Source organism: Eimeria necatrix, genomic scaffold, assembly GCF_000499385.1.
Source record: "Eimeria necatrix Houghton genomic scaffold, Enh_scaff489, whole genome shotgun sequence".
NCBI lineage: Eukaryota > Apicomplexa > Conoidasida > Eucoccidiorida > Eimeriidae > Eimeria > Eimeria necatrix.
This window is the reverse complement of record NW_013654369.1, coordinates 1-22,863: the sequence shown is the minus strand read 5'-3', so window position 1 is coordinate 22,863 and position 22,863 is coordinate 1. Positions and strand designations below refer to the sequence as shown.

The 22,863-nt window shown below is 52.5% G+C and overlaps 3 protein-coding genes across 3 annotated transcripts; all 3 read left to right on the top strand.

Moving 5' to 3' along the window:
- Window positions 1-291: 291 nt before the first annotated feature.
- Window positions 292-1,750, top strand: ENH_00057710 (UBA/TS-N domain-containing protein, putative; the record flags this gene model as incomplete). The annotated part of the gene is made up of 2 exons (XM_013581780.1): window positions 292-496; window positions 780-1,750. 2 exons carry the CDS (start codon window positions 292-294, stop codon window positions 1,748-1,750), a joined length of 1,176 nt encoding a protein of 391 aa, XP_013437234.1.
- Window positions 1,751-3,394: 1,644 nt separating this feature from the next.
- ENH_00057700 (hypothetical protein) lies at window positions 3,395-3,910 on the top strand (the record flags this gene model as incomplete). The annotated part of the gene is made up of 1 exon (XM_013581779.1): window positions 3,395-3,910. One exon carries the CDS (start codon window positions 3,395-3,397, stop codon window positions 3,908-3,910), a length of 516 nt encoding a protein of 171 aa, XP_013437233.1.
- Window positions 3,911-15,996: 12,086 nt separating this feature from the next.
- ENH_00057690 (ATP-dependent DNA helicase II, 70 kDa subunit, putative) lies at window positions 15,997-18,143 on the top strand (the record flags this gene model as incomplete). Its single annotated transcript, XM_013581778.1, is given in 6 exon segments — window positions 15,997-16,078; window positions 16,518-16,772; window positions 17,006-17,085; window positions 17,090-17,306; window positions 17,538-17,804; window positions 18,037-18,143. Coding segments are annotated over 6 exon segments (1,008 nt in total).
- Between the last annotated feature and the right edge of the window lie 4,720 nt (window positions 18,144-22,863).

Below are 22,863 nucleotides of genomic sequence, written 5' to 3'. Positions count from 1 at the left end.
GCCCTGCGCGGTGGCAGCAGGAGCAGCAGCAGCAGGAGCAGCAGCTGCGGGGGCTGGCTGGCGAGGGTTTGAGGAGGGTTTGTGGTTTGTGGTTTGCTGCAGCGCTTTTTTAGGGTTTAGGGTTTGCGTTAGGGTTTGCGTGAGGGTTTGGTCTGTCTTTCGGGGTTTGGGTGTAGTACGTGCAGCGGCTGCGGCGTCTCGGCGGCTGGCGGCTTCGGCGTCGTTCTTCTTGCCGAGGGTTTAGGGTTTAGGGTTTAGGGTTTAGGGTTTGAAGGGTTTAGGGTTTGCGGGATGGCGGGCGTGGAGGAGGCGCTGCAGCAGCTGAAGCAGGAGCTGTCGAGTTGGGCGGAGCGGCTGCAGCGCAGCAGCAGCAGCAGCAGCAGCAGCAGCAGCAGCAGCGGTGAAGACCCCGTGTTTGAGGGGATGGTGCGGGACCTGCAGCAGTACGACAGCGCCCTCCAAACCCTAGAAAGGGGAGTTAGGGTTTGTCTCGAGGGTTTCCAAACCCTCTGCTGCAGCCTCGAAGTCCTCAGCGAAGCAGCAGTCAAAACCCTTTCCAAAAAGTCCGACTTTTTCATATCCCGGGATGTTTGCTGCTACCGGGAGTCTGTACACCGCATCGCCCGGGCCGACGCCCCACACGCTGTCTTCAGCAGATTCAAAAGAGATTTACTTTTTAATGTGCTGCAGCCGCTGCAGCAGCACTTGCTGCTGAACAAGCAGCTCCGCAGCAGCTGCCAGCAGCGCAGCAAGCGGCTTGCTGCGCTGCTGCTCGCCAGCGGCCGCCTCAGGCGCCTCCAGCAGCAGCAGCAGCAGCAGCAGCAGCAGCAGCAGCAGCAGCGGCGGGGACGCAGGGCGCTTTAGCAAAGACGCGGAAAAGGAGAGCCTCAAAGGAGGCGACGGGCAGCTGCAGCAGGGCACAGACAAAGACAGCAGCAGCAGCAGCAGCAACGGAAGCAGCAGCAGCAGCAGCAGCAGCAGCAGCAGCAGCAAGGCTGCACCAGAAGCTCCCGCTGCAGGCTCCTCCACAGCGCCCGACCCCGCAGAAGACACGGGGGGCCCCCAGCAAGGCAAAGGGGGCCCCCTGGGGCCCCTTGAGGATTTGCTGAGCTTCGGCAGCGAGGGGCCCCCAGACGCGGCTGCTGCTGCTGCTGCTGCTGCTGCTGCTCCTGCTGCGGCTGCGCAGGACGCAGCAGCAGCAGCAGCAGCAGCAGCACCAGTCGTAGGAGCGGAGGCAGACTTACTTGATTTGGGAGAGGAAGGAGAGCACTGGGGGCTCAGCGGGGGGGCCCCCCTTGGGGGCCCCCCGGGGGGCCCCCAAGGGGGGGCCCCCCTGGGGGGCCCCCTGGGGGGCCCCCCAGGGGGCCCCCCGGGGGGCCCCCCGGGGGCCCCCCTGAACCTGCTGCCGCTGCCGGAGCTGCTGGGGCCCTTCGATGCTGCGAACTGCGAATGGAATAAAGACAAAGAAATAGAAAGACAAGTGCGGGAGGAGACTGAGGAGTTGAAGAGAAAGATCAAGCAGCAGCAGCAGCAGCAGCAGCAGCAGCAGCAGCAGCAGCAGCAGCAGCAGCAGCAGGGGGGGGGAACGCCCAATGCAGCAGCAGCAGCAGCAGCAGCAGCAGCAGAAGAGTGGCCCAACAGTGACGCGGGCGGGGCAGCTGCGCCGCATGCAAGCAGCAGCAAAGATGCTGCTGCTCTTTTGGAGCAGCAGCAGCAAACCAACAATGGCCCTCTCCCGGGGCTCCTTTGAGGGGCCCTTCGGGGGGCCCCCAAAGGGTACTGGGGGCCCCCAGTGCCCTTTGGGGGCCCCCAAAGGGTACTGGGGGCCCCCAAAGGGTACTGGGGGCCCTCAAAGGGTACTGGTGGCCCTGAAAGGGTACTGGGGGGCCCCCAAAGGGTACTGGGGGCCCCAAAAGACTGGGGGGGGCACCCGGCAGATCTTGGGGGCCCCCGGGAGGCCTTAGGGGCCCCTAGGGGCCCCGCGATGGGGGGGGCCCCCAGGGGGGCCCCCAGGGGGCCCCTGGGGGTACACTTGGGGGCCCCTAGGAGCTGAACCCCAGGAGGTCTTAGGGGCCCCAAGATGTCTGGGGGGCCCCCAAGATGTCTGGGGGGCCCCCAAGATGTCGTGGGGCCCCCCAAGACCTTGTGGGGGCCCCTAAGATCTCGGGGGGGCCCCCAAGACCTGCTGGGGGCCCCCAAGATGTCGGGGGGCCCCCAAGATGTCGGGGGGCCCCCAAGATGTCGGGGGGCCCCCAAGATGTCGGGGGGCCCCAGAAGTGGTTGGAGGGTTTTATTTGTTTGTCCCTTTTGTTGCATTTGAGGGGATTAGTTGGGGTGTCTGTACACCTGGGAGGGGTTTATTTGATTTCGGTGGTTGGCTTTTCCTTGCTGCATCGGCGGCTTCGATTTGCTGCACTAGTCCGCGCTAAACCCTAAACCCTAAACCCTAAACCCTAATCCCTGCGTGCGCGGACACCTGATGCAAAAGTTATCCGGGGGTTTAGGGTTTAGGCCCAGCCGCCCCGGCCGGAGTTTTTTGATGCAAACGAAACCCTAAACCCTAGCTAGGGTTTAGCTGAATCTAGGAAGAAGCCTTCCTTGCGCCGCTGCCGACAAACCCTCGCGAGGGTTTAGGGTTTAGGGTTTAGGGTTTAGGGTTTAGTCGCACATAGTCAGAGGCGCCGCCTGAGGGGGCGACATCGCCGTGCCCATGCTGCTCGTTAGGCCCAGGACTCTCCCTGAACAGAAACCCCAAACCCTAAACCCTAAACCCTAAACCCTAAACCCTAACCCCACTGCAGAGCGTGGCGAGAGGTCTAGAGACGCTGCGGTGGTGTAGGGTTTAGGGTTTAGGGTTTGGCTCACTCTGCTGCTGCACCCACGAGAAGCTCAGAAAGATTACGAGCACCTGTTCACAAACCAAACCCTAAACCCTAAACCCTAAACCCCAAACCCTAAACCCTAAACCCCAAACCCTAAACCCTAAACCCCAAACCCTAAACCCTAGCTAGCCCCTGAGTGACTGAAGTCCCCTGCATCGGTGCAACCGCGACGCAGTGCTTCCCGCAAACCCTAAACCCTCCCCGAAGCCCCCAAACCCTAAACCCTAAACCCTAAACCCTAAACCCTCCCCGGAGTCGCGAAGCCCCCCAAACCCCAAGCCCTCCCCGCCGCGCCGTCCCCAGCAAGCGCTGCCGCCCCCAAACCCCAAACCCTAAACCCTAAACCCTAAACCCTAGGGACCTTGAGGAGGAGGTTGAGGAGGGAGAGTCCGAGGGCCCAGGCGTGCGCGGCGAGGGCCCAGCGGACCTGGAGGTCCTGGGGGTCTGGAAAACACGAATTAGGGTTTGGGGTTTCGCAAGTCCAAGTGGAAAAAGCCACGAAAAGAAATAAAATGTCCGCAAAAGATGACAAAGACAGCAGCACTGCGAGCTGCTGCGCGCTGCGCAGCAGCCGCTGCAGCGCAGCGCGACTTGCGCAGCAGCTGTCTATACACCACAAGTGGTACCCCAGCAGGTACACCGCAAAGTTGAAGTCGCAGCGCCCCACAGAAGCAAACAAAGAGTTCGTCAGCAGCAGCTGCAGCAGCAGCATTATTATTCCGGGGCTGCTCCGCAGGCTCGACAGCTTCTCCCAGCTGCTGCTGCTGCTGCTGCTGCTGCTGCCGGCTGCTGCTGCTGCTGCAGGGGGCCCTCGCGCCCAAGGAACCAGCGCCGGGGGCCCCAGGGAGCCCCGGGGGCCCCCGCTGGGGACCCCCAGCAGGGGGGCCCCCGGGGCCCCGGGGGCCCCCGGGGGCCCCAGGGGGGCCCAGGAGGGCCCCAGGGGGGCCCCTGGGGGCCCCAGGGGGGCCCCTGGGGGCCCCAGCGACGCGAACGTCACGGGGGGCCCCTGCGAAAGCGGGCACCCGTAAATCGGGCGCGAGACCATGTACGGGCTCGTCATGGCCGCTGCTGCTGCGGCTGCTGCTGCTGCTGCTGCTGCTGCTGCTGCTGCTGCTGCTGCTGCTGCTGCATGCGCGGAGGGAGCAGCAAGGGGGGAAAGCAGAGCCCCGGAAGAGCTGCTGCAGCCACCAGCTACTCTGCGCGCATCCCCGCGCCGCCGACGCCTTCTGGCGGCGCCGAAGGCAGCCGCAGCAGCAGCAACTGCAGCAGCAACTGCAGCAGCAACTGCAGCAGCAACTGCAGCAGCAGCTGCAGCAGCAACTGCAGCAGAAGAGGCTTCTGCTGCGCGCAGAGGCCCTCAGGCGCACAGAAGCAGAGCCGAGGCGCTGCAGTTTCTCCCGTGGCTGCGGCGCGAGCCGCTGGGGTCTGCCGGGAGCTGCAAAGCGGAAAAAGCGCGAAAAAAGAACTCAAAAGTAAAAAATTAAATCAAAAAAAAGTTTTCAAGTCCTCAGAAAGCAATTTAAGACGCGAATGACCGCCAGAGTGAAGAGCCCGCTGCTGCGGCTCGCGCGGCGCGCAGTCACCCGATCCGCTGCGATTTTGAGCCCTTTTCGGAAAAAATTGGCTCTCCGAAACTGCAAATTTTAAATTATTTGTGCAGAAGTTTTTGCAGAATAATTTGTGAGCGGCAACGCGGAAGATCGCGGGGGTCCGCGCGGCCAGCACGAGGTGTCTGTACACCTCGGAAGCCGCTGGTCGGATAGCCAGCAACAACCTGGAGGCGAAACCACTTCGCCACTTCTTTGAAAAGCTTCCAATTTTCGGACTTTGGCGCAAATTCGAAATAAGTTTCCGATATTTCATTTGTTTTTGCGTCTTTTGGCGCGCCAAGTTTTCTTTTTCGCCGCAGTTTCCCTCCGCGGGCTGCCCGCCGCTCTCCGGGTGTCGGCCGCGGCGATCTTCTCAGAAACTCCCATTTCCTTCTTCAAAAGGACTTCTCGGAAACTATTTGCATTTATTTCCTTTTATTTGTTTCCTTTTTAATCCATTTTCAGCTTTACTTCCCGCAAAGTCGAGAACCACTCGCGCCGCCGCCCCAGTGCAGAACTTGCAAAACGCCTCGGCGCAGCAGCGCATGCAGCAAATTCCAAAGACTGTTTTTCTTTTAAATTTGCCAAATAAAAGTCTTTTATTTCTTTTTCTTTTGGAAATCCATAAAGAGCAAAGCGAGACAAAACCTTTAATTAAAAAATGGTCCACTGGACCTCACAGAAAGAGCCCCCCACCCCCCCCCAAGTTTTCTTTTGTCTTTTGTCTTTAACCACTTTTTTGAAAAAAAAGCGCCTTTTGCAGCTCAAATAATTAACAAACAAAAGCTGAAACAAAAGGAAAGAATAAATTTAATTAAATGAAGAACAGAAAAGAATAAATGAAATAAAGAAAATGAAAGAATAATTACGAAAAAGAAAAGCCGCGCAGGCCAACTCTGCGGTGTACGTACACCGCAGCGGCGAAAGCTGCTGCAGCTGCTTCTTGCGGCGGCAGCAAACCAGCATTGGTTTGATTCCCCAAACTCCAAACCCTAAACCCTAAACCCTAAACCCTAAAGTCTAAACTCCAGTGCTCCTAGTGGCTTCTCGCGGCAAAGCTGCGACAGGCTGTACTGTTCTTGCTGCTGCTGCTGCTGCAGCATTTGCAGCTGCTGCTGCTGCTGCTGCTGCTGTGGTTGCTCGCGTGCAATAGAGGTCTCCAAAGCGGGCATCAAAACATGAAGTTGAGGGTTTAGGGTTTAGGGTTTGGGGTTTAGGGTTTAGCAGCTAACTTCGATGGCGCCCCAAATTTGAAGGGCAGCCCCTGAGCCGCTGCAGGATGCCCCTTGCAACTGCACCCCCTTCCCCTGTTGCTGCTGCTGCTGTTGCTGCTGCTGCTGCTGCTGCTGCTGCTGCATTTGAGTTTCTTCGCAAGCCTGTGGAGCTGCATGCAGCTTCCGTCTCTGCTTCTGCGGGGGCCCCCAGGGGCCCCTGAGCTGCACCGCAAACGCAAGAGATGAACAGCCCCTCCCAGGCTGCTGCTGCTGCTGCTGCTGCTGCTGCTGCTGCTGCTGCTGCTGCTAGGCCCAAAGCTCCCAAGGGCCCCCCAGTGCATGCAAAAAAGGGGACTAAATTACCTTTGGGGGCCCCTGGAGGCCCCTGGGGGCCCCCCGCGTCTTGCGAGAGGGTCTCTTGGCCTTGGCGCAGCAGATTCCAAAGCCTAGAAGCAGCAGCAGCAGCAGCAACAAAAGCAGCAGCAACAAAACTAACAGCAGCAGCAGCAGCAACAGAAGCAGCAGCAGCAAAACTAACAGCAGCAGCAGCAGCAAGCGAAGCAGTAGCAGCAGCAGCAGCAGACAGCGGTGGCAGGCGCCACAAAGAGGAACAAAAGCGCAAAACAAATGCAATAAAATAAAAACAAAAAAGAAAAAGAAATCCCAAAATAAAAAACTTAAAAGCCCACCAAGGAGAAAAGAGGGGCCCCCGGGCCTCCCCCAAAGCCACTGCTGTTTGGCTTTGCGGAGGATCTTTCAAAAGAGAAAAAGAAAAATTAATTCGAAGCAAAAGGGGCCCCCAGGGGGCCCCCTGGACTTGGGCCCTGAGCTGTACGTACACCCCAGAAGCAGCAAATCGCAGAAGCCGTTTTCGCTTTTTGGGTCCAAACTTTTGCCTTCAAAGCCCATTAAGTGCAGCTTTTATTATTTATTTATCTTTGTTATTTATTTATTTATTTATTTATTTATTTATTTATTTATTTATTTATTTATTTATTTATTTATTTATTTTGTTTGTTTGTGTTGTTTGTTTGTTTGTTTTTCAAGTTGAATGCACGGAAAGAAAGAATGCATGTACTGTCTTTTCGCCTGCATGCAATTTACGTGAATAAACGGAAAAAAGAGGAGAATTTTGCACAAAAAGGCACTTTTTTTTCATTATTTGCAGTTAATAAATCTATTTTCTAAAAAGTGACTTTTTATTTATTTGCTGATTCGTTCCACTTCAAGAAAAGAGCCGCGCATGCGCTCCCGCTGGGGTGTATGTACAGCTCGGCTCACGCCGCTGCAATTTGCATGCGGGCACTCTTTTAATTTTTGCACTTTTAATGAGGGAAATGAATGCAAATAAAGGGCATTTGATGCAACAAAATGTTTTAATTATAATTATTTTATTTTCCCGCAAAAAACCCGGCACTTTTGGCCTTAAAAAAGCCATTTGCTTCGAATTTCAAAACCAGCTCGCAGGTGTACATACACCTGAACTGCATGCAGCCTGCGCATTTGCAAATGCGCCTTTAAGGCATTTCACTTTTATTTCGAATGCTTTTTATTCTGCTTTATTTCTGGATTGTTTCTTTTTCATTTATTGCCAAATTATTTTTCTAAATTCCCCAAAAAATGTTTTATCCAACTCGAAATATAATATGATAAGCCCCTCTCCAAACCCTAAACCCTAAACCCTAAACCCTAAACGTCTGAGTGTCTAAATATCGAGCGCTAAACCCTAAACCCCAAGCCCTAGTCCTCACGAGATTTATAACTAAACCCTAAATCCCACTGCCTTAAACTCCCACCCACAAGCTTCGCTTCCAAACCCTAAACCCTAAACCCTAAACCCTAAACCCTAAACTTACAGAGCTGAGACACAAAACTGTGCGAGGCCTCAACGGTGGAAAGCTAAGCGCTGGGCAGACACCGCACGCAAAACCTCACCCCAAACCCTAAACCCTAAACCCTAAACCCTGCTGCTGCTGAGGCCCTGCTGCTGCTGCTCCTTTTGTCTCCTTGCGATGATAATGTAGAGCAGCAGGCCCACGCAGCGACAGGCGCATAAACCCTAAACCCTAAACCCTAAACCCTAAACCCTAAATCTGGTATCAGTGCCCCCCTCGAGTTCGCCGACGTTATCAAAGGCCCTCACTCACTTAGGGTTTAGGGTTTAGGGTTTAGGGTTTAAGAAAGCGTACCTAGTTGCGTCAGTGCAGTCACCGCGACGCACACCAAGGAGGGAGGGGGCCCCTCAGCAGCAGCAGCAGCAGAAGCAGCAACAGCAGTAGGAGCAGCAGCAGCAGCAGCAGCAGCAGCAGGAGCAGCAGCAGCAGGCGTTGCTGTGGGGCTCTGTCCCGAAGGCAGTTCTGAGGCAAATAAGCACTCAAAAGAATCCTCAAACTCTAGCCCCTACCCAAACCCTAAACCCTAAACCCCAAACCCTAAACCCTAAACCCTAAACCCTAAACCTTTGTACCTCCTTGATCTCCGTCAGTGGGTGCAGGACGGGAGGAGGGGCCCAAGGGGGCCCTTGGGGCCCCCCCACTAGGCGGCACGCGGAGGCCCCCTTGCCGTGCTGCTGCTGCTGCTGCTGCTGCTGCTGCTGCTGCTGCTTCCGTTGCTGCTGCTGCTGCTGCTGGGCCTCTATTACCCGCAGCTGCAGCAGCAGCAGACGGGGGGCCACCAGCAGCTAGGGGGGCCCCCACAGCTGGGGGGCCCCCCGGGGGCCCCCAAGGAGGCTCAAAGAGAATGGGGGGCCCCTCGGGGGGCCCCCCAGCCCCCAAGGCCTCGTAGGCTACAGACTCAAGTGCGCAGAAGTACCCAGATATTACCTGCGGGAAAACCCCAAACCCTAAACCCTAAACCCTAAACCCTAAACCCTGAGGGCTGGGTCTGTGTGACCAGACTAAACGGGGGGTAGGGTTTAGGGTTTAGGGTTTAGGGTTTGAGTCTAAAGTTTGAACTTGCGTCGGCTGGGCGGAAGGAACAAGCTTCCTGCTGCTTCCACTGTTGCTGGTGCAGCAGCAGCAGCTGCTGCTGCTGCTGCAGCTGCTGCTGCTGCTGCTGCTGCTGCTGCTGCAGCAGCGAGGGGGTCAGGAGGGCCCCCACACCCCAGCAAAGAGCTTCAGCTAGGGGGGCCCCCTCGGGGTTCGCGTGGCTGTAAATGGCTTTGATTATTTGCTTCTGCTGGTGCAGCTGCAGCAGCAAAAACCCTAAACCCTAAACCCTAAACCCTAAACCCTAAACCCTAAACCCTGTGAACCCCAAACCCTAGGCCCTAAATTCCACTTCCTGTCTCAGTGCTGGGAGTTGCGCCCAGACCCGCGCAACTGGCGTCGGCCCCCATGCCTAAACCCTAAACCCTAAACCCTAAACCCTAAACCCTCGCACGCACTAGGAGGTCTGGGGTTTGCTGCAGCAATTTGCAAACAGCAGCAACAGCCTGCTTGACAAACCGCCCCACAAAAAACCCTAGAGGAAACAATAAGGAGAAGCGGAACAACAAAACCCTAAAGAGCTGGTCTGAGGCAACCACAAAACACGCACAAACCCTAAACCCTAAACCCTAAACCCTAAACCCTAAACCCTAAACCCTGAAGCGCTCGCCGCTAGACATCTTGGATGGGGCTTCAGAAAAGGCTTTGGAGTCAAATTTAACGGAATGCGCAGGCACCCCGCTTCAGGGTTTAGGGTTTAACTAGGGTTTAGGGTTTGGGTAGGGTTTAGGGTTTACCTAGGGTTTAGGGTTTAGGGTTTAGGGTTTAGGGTTTACTTCTAGCTCTAGGGTTGGGAGACGCCAGCACTTCTCTAATGAGGACTTCAAGACAGCCGGGCACAACTGTACATACAGCTGAAACCCTCGGGGTTGCAGCCAGCCCTCTGCACAAGCCGCAAACCCTAAACCCTAAACCCTAAACCCTAAACCCTAAACCCTAAACCCTAACCCTAAACCCTAGACTTCCACTCTTCAGCCGTGACTCTGGGACTGTAGACTTAATGAAAGCATGCACTGAGAGGTCTCAAGAGCTTTTTGGGAATACGAGCTAGGCAGCAAGGGTTTAGGGTTTAGGGTTTAGGGTTTAGGGTTTAGTTACTCGCAGAGCCGCAGCAAGCGCTGCAGGTCCTCTTCAGTCCGGCCCTCCCACATCACAGGTGCACTATCTGCAGCAGCAGCAGCAGCAGCAGCAACAGCAGCAGCAGCAACAGCAGCAGCAGCAACAGCAGCAGCAGCAACAGCAGTACAACCATACATTGAGTGTCTTCTGCTGCTCCGCGGTGGCTCCGCCGCAGCACCCAGCCCAGGGTTTAGGGTTTAGGGTTTAGGGTTTAGGGTTTGCCTGTTTTTTTTCTGAGGAGGTAGTTTGCTGCTGCCTGCAGCAAACTGCAGCAAGAAGCAGCAGGGGGCCCCTGGGGGCCCCACAGCTCTAAAAATGCTGCAGTGAGGGGCAGGTCAAGTAGAGAGTGAAAGACCTCTGCGCAGGGGCCCCCCGCAACCTGCTAAACCCTAAACCCTAAACCCTAAACCCTAAACCCTAAAACCCTAAACCCTAAACCCTAAACCCTAAAGAAGGGCGAAATGTTGCACAGCGAAGTCAACAAACTGTTCACCAACGCGGGGGTGTTTCCCGCGCCCTGCATAAACCCTAAACCCTAAACCCTAAACCCTAAACCCTAAACCCTAAACCCTAAACCCTAAACCCTAAACCCCCACCCTAAACCCTAAACCCTAAACCCTAAACCCTAAACCCTAAACCCTAAACCCTAAACCCTAAACCCTAGAGCTCACACCCTTGGCCTCAACCCCTAACCCTAGGCATGATTCGGGCAGGGACGCGGCAAAAAAGGGCCAAGAAGCAGTATGCTGCAAACCCCCGGTCCTAAGCGTTCTAGGGTTTAGGGTTTAGGGTTTAGGTTTTAGGGTTTAGGGTTTAGGGTTTACGATTGAGGGAATCAAGAAGCGCAAGAGAGACCCCACAGAGCGCGGGTGAAATGCGGCCAACATGAAAATGGAGGGGAAGTACCTGCGGTGTACAGACACTCCAAACCCTAAACCCTAGCCTCTAAACCCTAAACCCTAAACCCTAAACCCTAAACCCTAGAAACTGAATCCATCTTTTCGAGCTGCGCCGCGAGAGCGGAGCAGCTCAGCTCTCAAAGTCTGCAAGCAAACTGCGAAGGCTGAGCTGCCAGGGCTTAGGGTTTAGGGTTTAGGGTTTAGGGTTTAGGGTTTAGGGTTTACTGAAAGAGGACTGGGGGCGGGACTTGCTGCCGCGAGTTGGTCAGTGCTGCAGCAGCATAAACGCTGCAAAGGGGGCTGAGACAAAACCCTTTTGTTTTTTGCTGCTGCAGCATTTCTTCTATGAAACCCTCGAGGAGAAAAAGAGGGTTTCGTGCTGCTGCTGCTGCTGCTGCTGCAGGTGCTGCAGCAGCAGCAGCAGCAGCAGCATGACTCAGCCACAGCAGAGACGCCCAGTAAAACACTTGCAGCCCCCGGCCCCCAGCAACTGCGCGTCCAGCCAGCTGCAGGGCGCTGTCTTCCAAACTGCCCCTCGTGAAGCGCCACCTGGAGGCCTTCGCAGTCACTATTCTCGCAGTGGTACAAACCCTAAACCCTAAACCCTAAACCCTAAACCCTAAACCCTAAACCCTAAACCCTAAACCCTAAACCTCAAAGCGTATGAGCAACGGCTTCTCGCACACTCGCGGAAGCGCCGTAAAAGGTAAAGGGAGAAACGCCTAGAGCACAGCGGTTAGGGCTTAGGGTTTAGGGTTTAGGGTTTAGGGTTTAGGGTTTAGGGTTTACGCGTCTGATGACTGCTTGGGCCTGCTGCTCCACATCTTCGTCGCAAGGAGACAAAAGAAACAGCAGCCGCAAAGCCTCAACAGCAGCAGCATCGAGCTGCTGCTGCTCGACTTCTGCTGCAGCAATTGAGGCTTGCCGGCCCAGGATCAAGCTGCTGCTGCTGCTGCTGCTGCTGCTGCTGCTGCTGCTGCTGCTGCTGGGGGCTGCGCTGGAGGCAGCTGCATCCGCTGCAGCGGGGATGCCTGGCTGCTGCTGCTGCTGCTGCTGCTGCTGCAGCAGCTCCACCTGCTGCAGCAGACGGAGACAGTAAGTGCAGACAGAACGCGTAAATAGGTTTGGAAGCTGCAACAGCTGCTGCTGCTGCTGCTGCTGCTGCTGCTGCTGCTGCTGCTGCTGCTGCTGCTGCTCTCGCTCCTGCTGCTGCGCAGCCAGCTGCAGCAGCCGCTGCTCTCGCTCCTCCTGCTGCGCGGGCGCGTGTTGCTGCTGTTGCTGCTGCCCTCGCTGCTGCTGCTGCGCAGCCACCTGCTGCTGCTGCGCAGCCACCTGCTGCTGCTGCTGCTGCTGCTGCTGCTGCGTTGCTGCTTCATCAAGAAACCCAAAGTGCATCAAACGAAAGAAGGCCTCTTCGCGCACGCGGGCCTGCCTGGGGCGCAGAAACCCTAAACCCTAAACCCTAAACCCTAAACCCTAAACCCTAAACCCTAAACCCTAAACCGCAAACCCCAGACCCTGAATCCTAAACCCTAAACCCTAAACCCTAAACCCTAGAATTCAAGCGTGAGCGCTAGCAAGTTCAACCTGAACTGGTGGCAAAAACTACTTCAAACCCTGGAGTCTCATGCTGAAGCGTAGAGCTTAAACCCTAAACCCTAAACCCTAAACCCTAAACCCTAAACCCTCACGCTGCTCGATTTATGTAGGGCGTGTAGACGCGCAGCACCCAAACAGCAAGAGAAGCAAAAACTTGGCAGTGCAGCAGCTCCTCAGCAGCAACAGTTTTGCTGCGGCACAAGCAGGTGAAAAAGCCCCTGAAAAACAAACACAAACCCTAAACCCTAAACCCTAAACCCTAAATAAAACCCTAAACCCCAAACCCTAATTCCAGCCGGCATGAGCCACAGCCACAGCCTGCTTCGAAACGCCCTGAAGGCTGCAGAACACAGCAATTACCCCAATTGGGGTTTTAGATGAGCCCGGAGCCTAGGGTTTAGGGTTTAGGGTTTAGGGTTTAGGGTTTAGGGTTTGGCTACCTGGCTGGCCGTCCGTCTGGTTCGTAGAATTTGTTTCCTTCTTCGGCCTTCCACATGTGTTTGAGCCACGACGTCAAGGAGCCCTTCTTCTTCTTGCTGCTGCTGCTGCTGCTGCTGCTGCTGCTGTAGCAGTGCAGCAGCAGCAGCAGCAGCGCCTGCTCCATACTTTCCAACTCTCTCTTGAAGCAGCAACGCGCATGCGGAGACAGTTCGAGCAGCCGCGAGAAGCAAACAAGAGACAGCTGCCGCACGGAGACGAAGGGGGCCCCGTCCCTTGCTGCTGCTGCTGCTGCTGCTGCTGCTGCTGCTGCTGCTGCTGTTGCTGTTGCTGCGGACTGCTGCGGCTTGGGCGGGCTAGGGAACGCCAACAGGCTGCTGTGGGAGCTCTGCGCCGCCTGCTGCTGCTGCTGCTGCTGCTGCTGCTGCTGCTGCTCTTCCCCCGTCGCCGCTGCTGCTGCTGCTGCTGCTGCTGCATCTCCAGCAGCAAACCTTACGAAGTTCTGCGAGTTGCTGCGCAGCACGTGGGGCCCGTGCAGCTGCAGCAGCAGCAGCAAGAAGCAGCAAAGTTGGCTGGAGGAGAACAAAGCCATGTTGCTGCCAGGGCCCTCAGCAAGGCACAGCGGCAGCAGGGAGACGTAGGTTTGTCTTGCTGCTGCTGCTGCTGCTGCTGCTCTCCCTGCTGCTGGGGGCCCCCAGGGGGGCCCCCCGGGGGCCCCCCCCACCAGCAGCTCATAGGGACAGGGTACAGTTTGGGGCCCTAAACCCTTAAAAGGAAATCCAAGACCAAAGGAAACTGCAGACAACAAATTTGAAGCAGTTTGCTGCTGCTGCTGCTGCTGCTGCTGCTGCTGCTGCTGGGGCTGCTGCTGGGTGGGGGGCGGCAGCGGCGGGGAATCCATCTGCAGCAGCAGCAGCTGCTGCTGCTGCTGCTGCTGGCTGTTGGGGCACAGGGGGGCTAAGAACAGCAGCAGCTGCGACAAGACAAGACGGAGACCCAAAGAGCTGCTGCTTGCTGCTGCTGCTGCTGCTGCTGCTTCTCCCAGCAAGCTGTAGAGGCTCGCGACGCAGTGCTGCAGCAGCTCAGCGGATTTCTGCAGCAGCAGCAGCAGCAGCAGCAGCAACAGCAGCAGCAGCAGCAGCAGCCACGGACGCAGAGGGGCAGCAATAAAAAAAATTATTTTGTATTTACTTACTTATTAATAAACAATTAATTAATTAATTAATTAATTAATTAATTAATTAATTAATTAACATATTTATTTATTTGTTTACTTGGTCACTGCCAATTGCTGCAGCAGCAGGAAAAGAAGCGCAGCGGAATAAAAATAAAAATAAAAATAAAAATGAAATAAAAATAACAAAATAAAAATAAAAATAAAAATAAAAATAAAAGAGTAAAAGAATAAAAAATAAAATAAATAAAAGAATAAAATTAATAAAAGAATAAAAAGTAAGAGAATAAAAGAATGAAAGGAAAAAAAGAAAAGAAAAAAGAATAATAAAAGAATAATAGAAGGACAAAAGAATAAAACAAAAGAAATAAAAAACAAAAGAATAAAAAATAAAAGAATAAAATAAAATAAAATAAGATAAAATAAAATAAAATAAAATAAAATAAAGTAAAATAAAATAAAATAAAATGAATAAAAGAAATAAAATAAAATAAAATAAATAAAACAAAATAAAATAAAATAAATAAAACAAAATAAATAAATGAAGACAACCCCACAGAATTTCTTTTAACTGAAATGCTGCTGCTGCCTCTCATAACAGCAGCATAAGCAGCAAAAGCTTTTGCTGCTGCTGCGCTGCTGCTGGGGCCCTTCTGCAGCAAATAAAGCGACTGCAGCAAACCCTCCAGCAGCAACTCTGTCTCTGTCTTTGGGGGCCCCATGCTGCTGCTGCCTTCCAAATAATCCCAATTTAGGGAGTGCTGCTGCTGCTGCTGCTGCTGCTGCGGCTGCTGCTGATGCTGCTGCTGGTGCTCTGACTGCTGCTGCGGTTGCTGCTGCTGCTGCGGTCGCTGCTGCTGCTGCGGATGCTGCTGTGGCTGCGGCCACTGCTATTGCTGCTGCTGCTGCTGTGGTTGCTGCTGCTGCTGCTGCTGCTGCTGTGGCTGCTGCTGCTGCTGCTGCTGCTGCTGTGGTTGCTGCTGCTGCTGCTGCTGCTGCTGCTGCTGTGGCTGCTGCTGCTGCGGCCGGCTTTTGCTTCCACGTTGTGTGTGTCTCTTTCTTGCTTTATCTGTCTTTAATTTTTCTTTTATTATTTAAAAAGACCCTTTAGGGGCCCCCAGGGGGCCCTTAGGGGGGCCCCCGAGGCCTAAGAGTCTGCCTGGGGGGCCCCTGGGGCCTCCAGAGGGCCCCCTGGGGCCTCTTGGGGGCCCCAGGGAATTTATTTGGGGGCCCCTGGGGGCCCCTGAGAACCCTAAAGAGACCCTTTTGGCGGGGGGCCCCCAAGGGTCTTCCGGGGGCCCCTCGGGGGCCCCTGGCTGGTCTTTGGGGCCTCTTGGGGGCCCCCTGGGGGCCCCCTGGGGGCCCCTTGGCTCGCCTAGGGGCCCCTTGGGGGCCCCCAGAGGGTCCGTGGGGGGCCCCCGGGGGGCCCCCAGACAGAAGTTTTGGGGGCCCCTGGGGTGGGTACAGTACCCTGTTGGGCCTAAACCCTAAAACTAAAGAAAAAGGGACTCAGAAATATATTTCTTTTGGAGTTAGAGGGGCCCCCTGGGGCCCCCAAGCAGCAAAAGGGCCCCCGGGGGCCCCCAGGGAATAAAAAAGGGTTTGCTGGAGCAGCAGAAGCCTCCGCTAGCTTTTAATTGACTCAAAAATGTCAAAATTCGGCTCTAGGGTTTAGGGTTTAGGGTTTAGGGTTTAGGGTTTGGTGTGTACTGCTCGAGGCTAGCAAACAGTTCGCCAGGGGGGCCCCTGACGGGGGCCCCCCGGCCCTGGAGCGGAAACCCTCTTCGCAAAGAAGAGTTCATCACCAAAAAAATTTTAGGGTTTAGGGTTTAGGGTTTAGGGTTTAGGGTTTAGGGTTTAGGGTTTAGGGTTTAGGGTTTAGGGCAGTGGTCAGCTTAGGGTTTAGGGTTTAGGGTTTAGGGTTTAGGGTTTAGGGTTTAGGGTTTAGGGTTTGCGGTTTAGGGTTTAGGGTTTAGGGTTTAGGGTTTAGGGTTTAGGGTTTAGGGTTTAGGGTTTAGGGTTTTGTTTTAGGGTTTAGGGTTTAGGGTTTAGGGTTTAGGGTTTAGGGTTTAGGGTTTAGGGTTTAGGGTTTAGGATGGGGACTTTTTCCCCCTTGGCTTGTTTTGGCTTTGAGGGCCAACGCGAAGAAATTTTTGGCTTCGACTCGGAGGGAGAAGGTGAGGTGTATGTACACCTCAAACCCTAAACCCTAAACCCTAAACCCTAAATCCCAAACCCTAAACCCTAAACCCTAAACCCTAAACTGGTGAACCCACATTGCTGCACACACACTGCGCAGGGGACTTCACAAGTTCGGGGGCCCTAGTAGCTGCAGCAGCAGCTGCTGCTTTTATTGCTGTTGCTGCTGCTGCTATCGTGGCTGCTGCTGCTGCTGCTGTTGCTCTTGCCGCTCTTGCTTCTGTTGCTGGTGTTGCTGCTGCTGCTGCTGCTGTCGTTGCTGTTGCTGCTGCTGCTGCTCGTGTTGCTGTTCTCCTGCTCCTGCTCCTGCTGCTGCCGTTTGTGCTGCTGCTGCTGCTGCTGCTCTTTTTGATGTTGCTGCCGTCGCTGCTTCTGCTGCTGCTCTTGCTGCTGCTGCTGCTGCTGCTGCTGCTGCAGATGGGTTAGAAGAGGGCCTTGGCTTTGCAGAGGACCACTTGGGGCCCCTGGGGGGGCCCCCTGAGGGGGGGCCCCCCGAGGGGGGCCCCCCTGGGGGGGCCCCCCGGGTTGGGGGCCCCCTAAGGCAAGTATATATTTGGGTTGTTGATGCTGAAAAGTCCCTTTTATTTCAAGAAGCAAACCCTAATGTAGAGGGGCCCCCGGGGGGCCCCCCTGAGTGCAGCAACGAGGAGGAGAGCTCCTGCTTCTGGAGAGTAGGGTTTAGGGTTTAGGGTTTAGGGTTTAGGGTTTAGGGTTTAGGGTTTGGGGGTGTTGGCTGAGACGTGCAATTTAGAGAGTTGGGTTTAGGGTTTTGGGCTACTGGAGTTTCGCTGTTGCAATCTCCGGGCTCAGGGTTTGGATTTTAGGGCCTAGGGTTTAGGGTTTAGGGTTTAGGGTTTAGGGTTTAGGGTTTAGGGTTTAGGGTTTAGGGTTTTTGGTGCGTGCAGGAGTTGATGCGGGCTGCTGCGTCTTTCGTCCGTTCGCACTTGTGCAGCAGCGACTCCGTGTGGTTCGCCCTGGTGCTATTTAACGCCTGCAGCAGCAGCAGCAGCAGCAGCAGCAGCAGCAGCAGCAGCAGCAGCAGCAGCAGCAGCGCGGGGCCGCTGCTGACCCCCGGCGTGTGTGTGGCAGTGGGCCTTCAAGAAATAAATATTAAAACAATTCAGCAACTCCGAAAGTTGGCGGATTTAAAACCCTCGGAGTTCGCGGAAGTGTTTGCGCAGCCCCCCGAAAGGCCCGCCTTTTCAGGCGAGGGTTTAGGGTTTAGGGTTTAGGGTTTAGGGTTTGGGGTTTGGGGTTTGGGGTTTGGGGTTTGGGGTTTGGGCGAGGGCGGGTGCTGTTCTGTAGGGGCTTCAGAGTAAGGCTGGAGGGCCTAGTGCAGGGTTTAGCGCGCAGTGTTGAGGGTTTAGGGTTTAGGGTTTAGGGTTTGTGCCTAGGGTTTAGGGTTTAGGGTTTAGGGTTTAGGGTTTGCGGCCTCAGACTTGTGGTGGTCTTTGAGTTCTTTGCTGTCGAGCACTCAGCAGCAAAAGAAGCGGCAGCAGCAGCAGCAGCGGGTTTACCTCTTCACAGGCTACCCAGACCCCTGCAGCAGCAGCAGCAGCAGCAGCAGCAGCAGCAGCAGCAGCAGCAGCAGCAGCAGCAGCAGCAAAGAGGAAGCGGAGCTAGAGAGAAGTGCATGCATTCAGCGAGTTCTTGACTTAAAGTCGCAGAAGACAGAGTTGCTTCTCTTTCCTCTGGAGCACGAAGGCCAGACAAACCCTAAACCCTAAACCCTAAACCCTAAACCCTAGCCTCCACACAAACCCTTGGGCTTGACGAAACACCTGCTTCCTGCGCTGGCGCGGTTTGCTTTTCCCAGGGCCGTGAAAGTGTTACATTCTCCTCCTCTAGTTTAGGTTTTAGGGTTTAGGGTTTAGGGTTTATGGTTTAGGGTTTAGGGTTTAGGGTTTAGGGTTTAGGGTTTAGGGTTTGCGTGCAGAGGGCAGTTTCGACATGTCTCTCTTCTGGTCCGATGCCCTCGGAAGCGACGCAAGTGAAGACGCTTGTTATTTGCTGCTTTCAAACGTGCAGCCCAGCATTGAGTAAACCCTAAACCCTAAACCCTAAACCCTAAACCCCAAACCCTAAACTCCGGGAGCCCCAAACCGCCGCGTCTCTCGACGCGGCGGTTTGGGGCTCGAGGCCGAGGGTTTATTCTTCACAGCGTTTAGGGTTTAGGGTTTGGAGCGCGGGAGCGTCTAGGGTTTAGGGTTTAGGGTTTAGGGTTTAGGGTTTAGGGTTTAGGGTTTGTGCTTTCAGGCGCGCGTCGCGTCGCTCTCGCCTCTTGTCTTCTTTTTATTTTTACTTGTCTCCTTCTTTCTGTCTCCCCCTCTGTCTGTACACCTCAATCACAAACCCTAAACTCCTAAACCCTCGCCCCATTTTGCTGCCAGAGGGTACACCTTTAGTACCCTGCCAGAGGTGGAAGCCAACTTCGGGGGCCCCCGGGGGCCCCTGGGGGGCCTTTTGGGGGAGAAGTTGTGAGGGTTTTGGAAGTAGGAGAAAAGATAATTGAAGTGAAAGAAGAAGAGTTGAGGAAAGTGAAGGTGGGTTTTGTTTTTAATCAAAAGCAATTTTGAATTTTGTTAATTCAAAATTGTTTTTGATTAATCCTTTTCTTAGGGTTTTGTTTACCCTTTTGCAGTTGTGGAGCTGCGCTTTGCTGCAGTTGCAGGGGGCCCGCCTAGGGTTTAGGGTTTAGGGTTTAGGGTTTAGGGTTTAGGGTTTGGGGTGTTGCAGAGCTACGGAAACCCTTGCATGCGGCTGCTAGGGTTTATTCCTCTTTCTCTTTTGGGCCCGGAAGCAAATGTGGGAAATAGTTTATTTGTTTCTTTCGGAAGTGCTGCTGCTGCTGCTGCTGCGCGGCAGCAGCAGCTGAAGCAGCAGCTGCAGCAGCAGCTGCAGCAGCAGCGCCAGCAGCAGCAGCAGCAGCAGCAGCAGCAGCAAACAAATGTCGAAACCAGAAATGCACTTTCTTATTTCGAAGAAAGCAAAAGACTTCTTTCCGCCCTCATCCTTGCCATGGATAAAAAGCAAGTTGTGAGTTATTTTCTTTTTTCTTTTTTTTCTTTTTTTCTTTTTTTCTTTTTTAATTTATTTTCAAACCCTTTTTCTCTCCTTTTTTCTCCTGCTCTCTTTTTATTCTTTTCCTTTCAATTTTGTGTCTCTTTGTTGCGTCTCCTTTTATCTCTTTTTTTTATTTTCTTTTCTTCTTTTATTTTTTATTTTTTTCATTTTCTTTTTTTCTCTTTTGAAGCTTTTACGCATTTCCGTTCATTCCGTTTGTTTCCTTTTCCTCAATTTGATTCATCATTATCATTTAATTTATCATTTATTTACCTACTATTAATAATTAATTAATTAATTAGTTATTAATTAATTAATTATTAATCAATTAATTAATTAATTAATTAATTAATTAATTATTAATTAATTAATTATTAAATAATTAAATAATTAATTAATTAATTAATTAATTAATTAATTAACTTATTTATTTTAATTTCTTCAGGCTGCAGTTGTGTCCTTCGTTCCTCGCCGGGGGGCCCCTGTGCTGCTAGGGGCTCTGTTGCCGCAGGTGAAGTTCGCGAAAAAGGCTGAAATAAAGGCCAAATAAGCTCAAAAAAGAGAATAAATAAACGAAAATAAATAAATAAAAGACTAAATAAATAAATAAAAACAATAAAAGGGGAAAAAGACGAAAAAAAACGGAAAAAAACGAAAAAACGAAGCAAAACGCTGGGGTGTACGTACACCTCTTCCAAGGGCTTGGGGTGTACGTACAGCTCTACGAAGTCGACAACAGGGGGGCCCCCGTCAGCATTTCTGGATTTCATTTAATTAATTTGCCATTTAAAGAAGACTTGAGGGCCCCCCACTTGGAAGCATCTCTTTCTGAAGTTTCTGCTGCCTTCATTTGCCATTTAACTGGCGCTGCAGCAGCAGCAGAACCCCCAGCAGCAGCAGCAGCAGCAGCAGCAGCAGCAACGGGGCCCCTTTCTCCAGACGAGCACCAAACCCTCAAACTCAGCAAGGAGCTCGCGGAAGTGCTCAAACGTACCCAAACCCTAAACCCTAAACCCTAAATCAGGGCTTAGCCCGCCCGCGGGCGCAGCACCTGCAACGCGCCGCTGCACCGGGAGTAGGGTTTAGAGTTTAGGGTTTAGGGTTTAGGGTTTAGGGTTTAGGGTTTGGCGCAGGGGCATTGCTACGCGTTCGCGACTTTCGCCAGAGGGCTGCATTGTTCAGGGTCGCAACCTCAACAGGGTTTAGGGTTTAAGGTTTGGGGTTTAGGGTTTAGGGTTTAGGGTTTACTAGGGTCAAGAGTGGGCTCCAGCAGCTAGAAACTAATGGCAACTCAAACCCTAAACCCTAAACCCTAAACCCTAGTCTCTCAACTTCCCGACCAGCCCTAAACCCTCTTCCACAAATATCTCCTCTTCTAAGTACCCACTCCTCAATTACTAAACAAATAAATAAATAAATAAATAAATAAATAAATAAATAAATAAATAAATAAATAAATAAATAAATAAAAATAGATAAATAAAATAAATAAATAAATAAAATTAATAACCAATTAACTATTTAATTAATCATTTAATTATTTCTTTTTAACTTTTTTATTCTTTTCTTTTGCTGCAGCGTAAGAGACGCAGCCCCAGAGCCAGCACTCCAGGGGGGCCCCCGAAAGCGAAAGGGGGCCCCCGGGGGGCCCCCCGGGGGGGCCCCCTGGGGGGCCCCCCTGGGGGCCCCCGGGGGCCCCCCTGCTGCGAAAAAGGGTACAGGAGAGGCCCCGGAACTGGGGGAAAAAGATATATTGAAATTAATTGAAACAAATAAATTGGAAAGTCTTACTGTGCAGCAACTTAAAGGAATTCTTTTGAAGTGGGGATTAAAGGGAAGTGGAAAGAAAGTTGAATTGTTGCAGAGGGTTAAGGAGGCGGCGTTGAATAGATGATTTATAATTAATTAATTAATCAATTAATTAATTAATTAATTAATTAATTAATTAATTAATTAATTAATTAATTAATTAATTAATTAATTAATTGATTAATTAAATCAATTGATCAATTAATTGGGTTATCAATTAGTTAGTTAATTAAATGATTAATTAATTGGTTAATTAATTAATTAATCAATCAATTAATTCAATTAATTAATTACTCAATTTGATTTGCTTGTTTGCTTGTATGCTTTTGTATTGGCTCGCGGAAATTATTCCTAAATGAATAAAAATTAAAAAAACATTTAAATAAATAAAATAAATAAAATAAATAAAATAAATAAACAATAAATGGCAAATGGCAAAAGACAAATGGTGGAAAATGTTCGTTTTGAACAAACTAACAATCCCGGAGTTCTGTCGTTCTCTCGGGTGTTTTTCTTTTTTCTTTTTTTCATTTTAATTCCATAATGCCACTTTGCCAATTTCGAAAAACAAATAAAAGTTTGTTTTGGGATTTAAAGACAAAAAGCAAAAAAAAGAAAACTCCAGATGATAAAACAACTGGCCAGGCAGTTGAGCGAAAAGAGTGGAAGAAAACAAAACTGAAAAGTAAAAAAAATGAAGTGCCACACCAAACAACACAGATCTCCGGAGTCCGCGATTTTGCTTATTTTCGCCGCATTTGGAGACTCTTTGCTCCTATCTTTTCGGAAATGGTTTATTTTTTGTTAATTAAATTCAAAATGGAAAAAAAGCGAAGAAAAAGCAGCCAGGAAAAGCCTAAACCGTTTCGAACAGAAAGTGGCTGGTGTACGTACACCCGAACGCGCTCGCCCGGACTGCACAAGAAGAGCCGCGCTTTCCTCTTTTTATTTCAAATTTGAATTTAAATTTAAATTTGAATTTGAATTAAATTTAATTTAAAAGTTAATTTACTTGGCGAGTTCCTTTTTGAGTCGGGTTTGCCGCGGAAGGCGAGACTCGCGCTGCGAGGCGTCGGGGTGTACGTACACCGCGAGCGAGGCGGCGCAGGAGGTGGACCCCGGCTGCTGCGCTGCAGATTACGATCAGAAGAGTTTTATTTGGGGTTGAAAAGAGTTAAAAGAGTTAATATTTTGGATTAATTTGGCATTTTAGCGCGTTCTTGTCCTGCATGCAGCAGGGAGGTCGCGGCGCGCGCCGGAGGCTGCTGGTGCCGCGGAAGCAGCGGCTGCAGCGGTCCGTTGGGTTTAAATGGCCTTTTTTGGCGGCGACTGGAGCTGGTCTTTGTTGGAAAGTAATTTAAAAACAAATAATTTGAAAACGGCCGAAAAAGAAGGGAAAACGGGCTCGGGGAGCTGTCTGTACACCCGAGCGGCGCGGGAGAGGAAGCGGGTGTCGATACTGCGCCCAGTGGCTCGGCGTGGTCTTGGGGTCCATTTTGGGGTTTTCTGGGACAAAAATTTGAATTCTTTTGCGTTTTTGCATTAATTCCGCGTCTTAGAACAGAAAAAAGCTCCATTTAAGCTCCATTTTCGCGTTTTTCGGCGTTTGCTGCTGCGGCTGTGGCGCTGGCTGCTGCGCTGCTGCTGCGCTGCTTTCTCGCGAGCGCCTCTGCGGCCTTTTCTCTCCTTCGCCTTTTCCTTTTCTTCAACAAGTCCTTTTCTCGGAGTTGCTGCGGAAATGAAGCAGCTCGGCTGGGCGCGCCGGCTGCTGCTGCCGGGCGCTGCTGCTGCAGCGCTAGCAGCAGGAGGCCTTTGCCTGCTGCACCTCAGCAGCGGCCCCTTCTCCGCCTCGCCGCCCGCCCCCTCCCCTGCCGCCCCCCTCCCCTCGTCG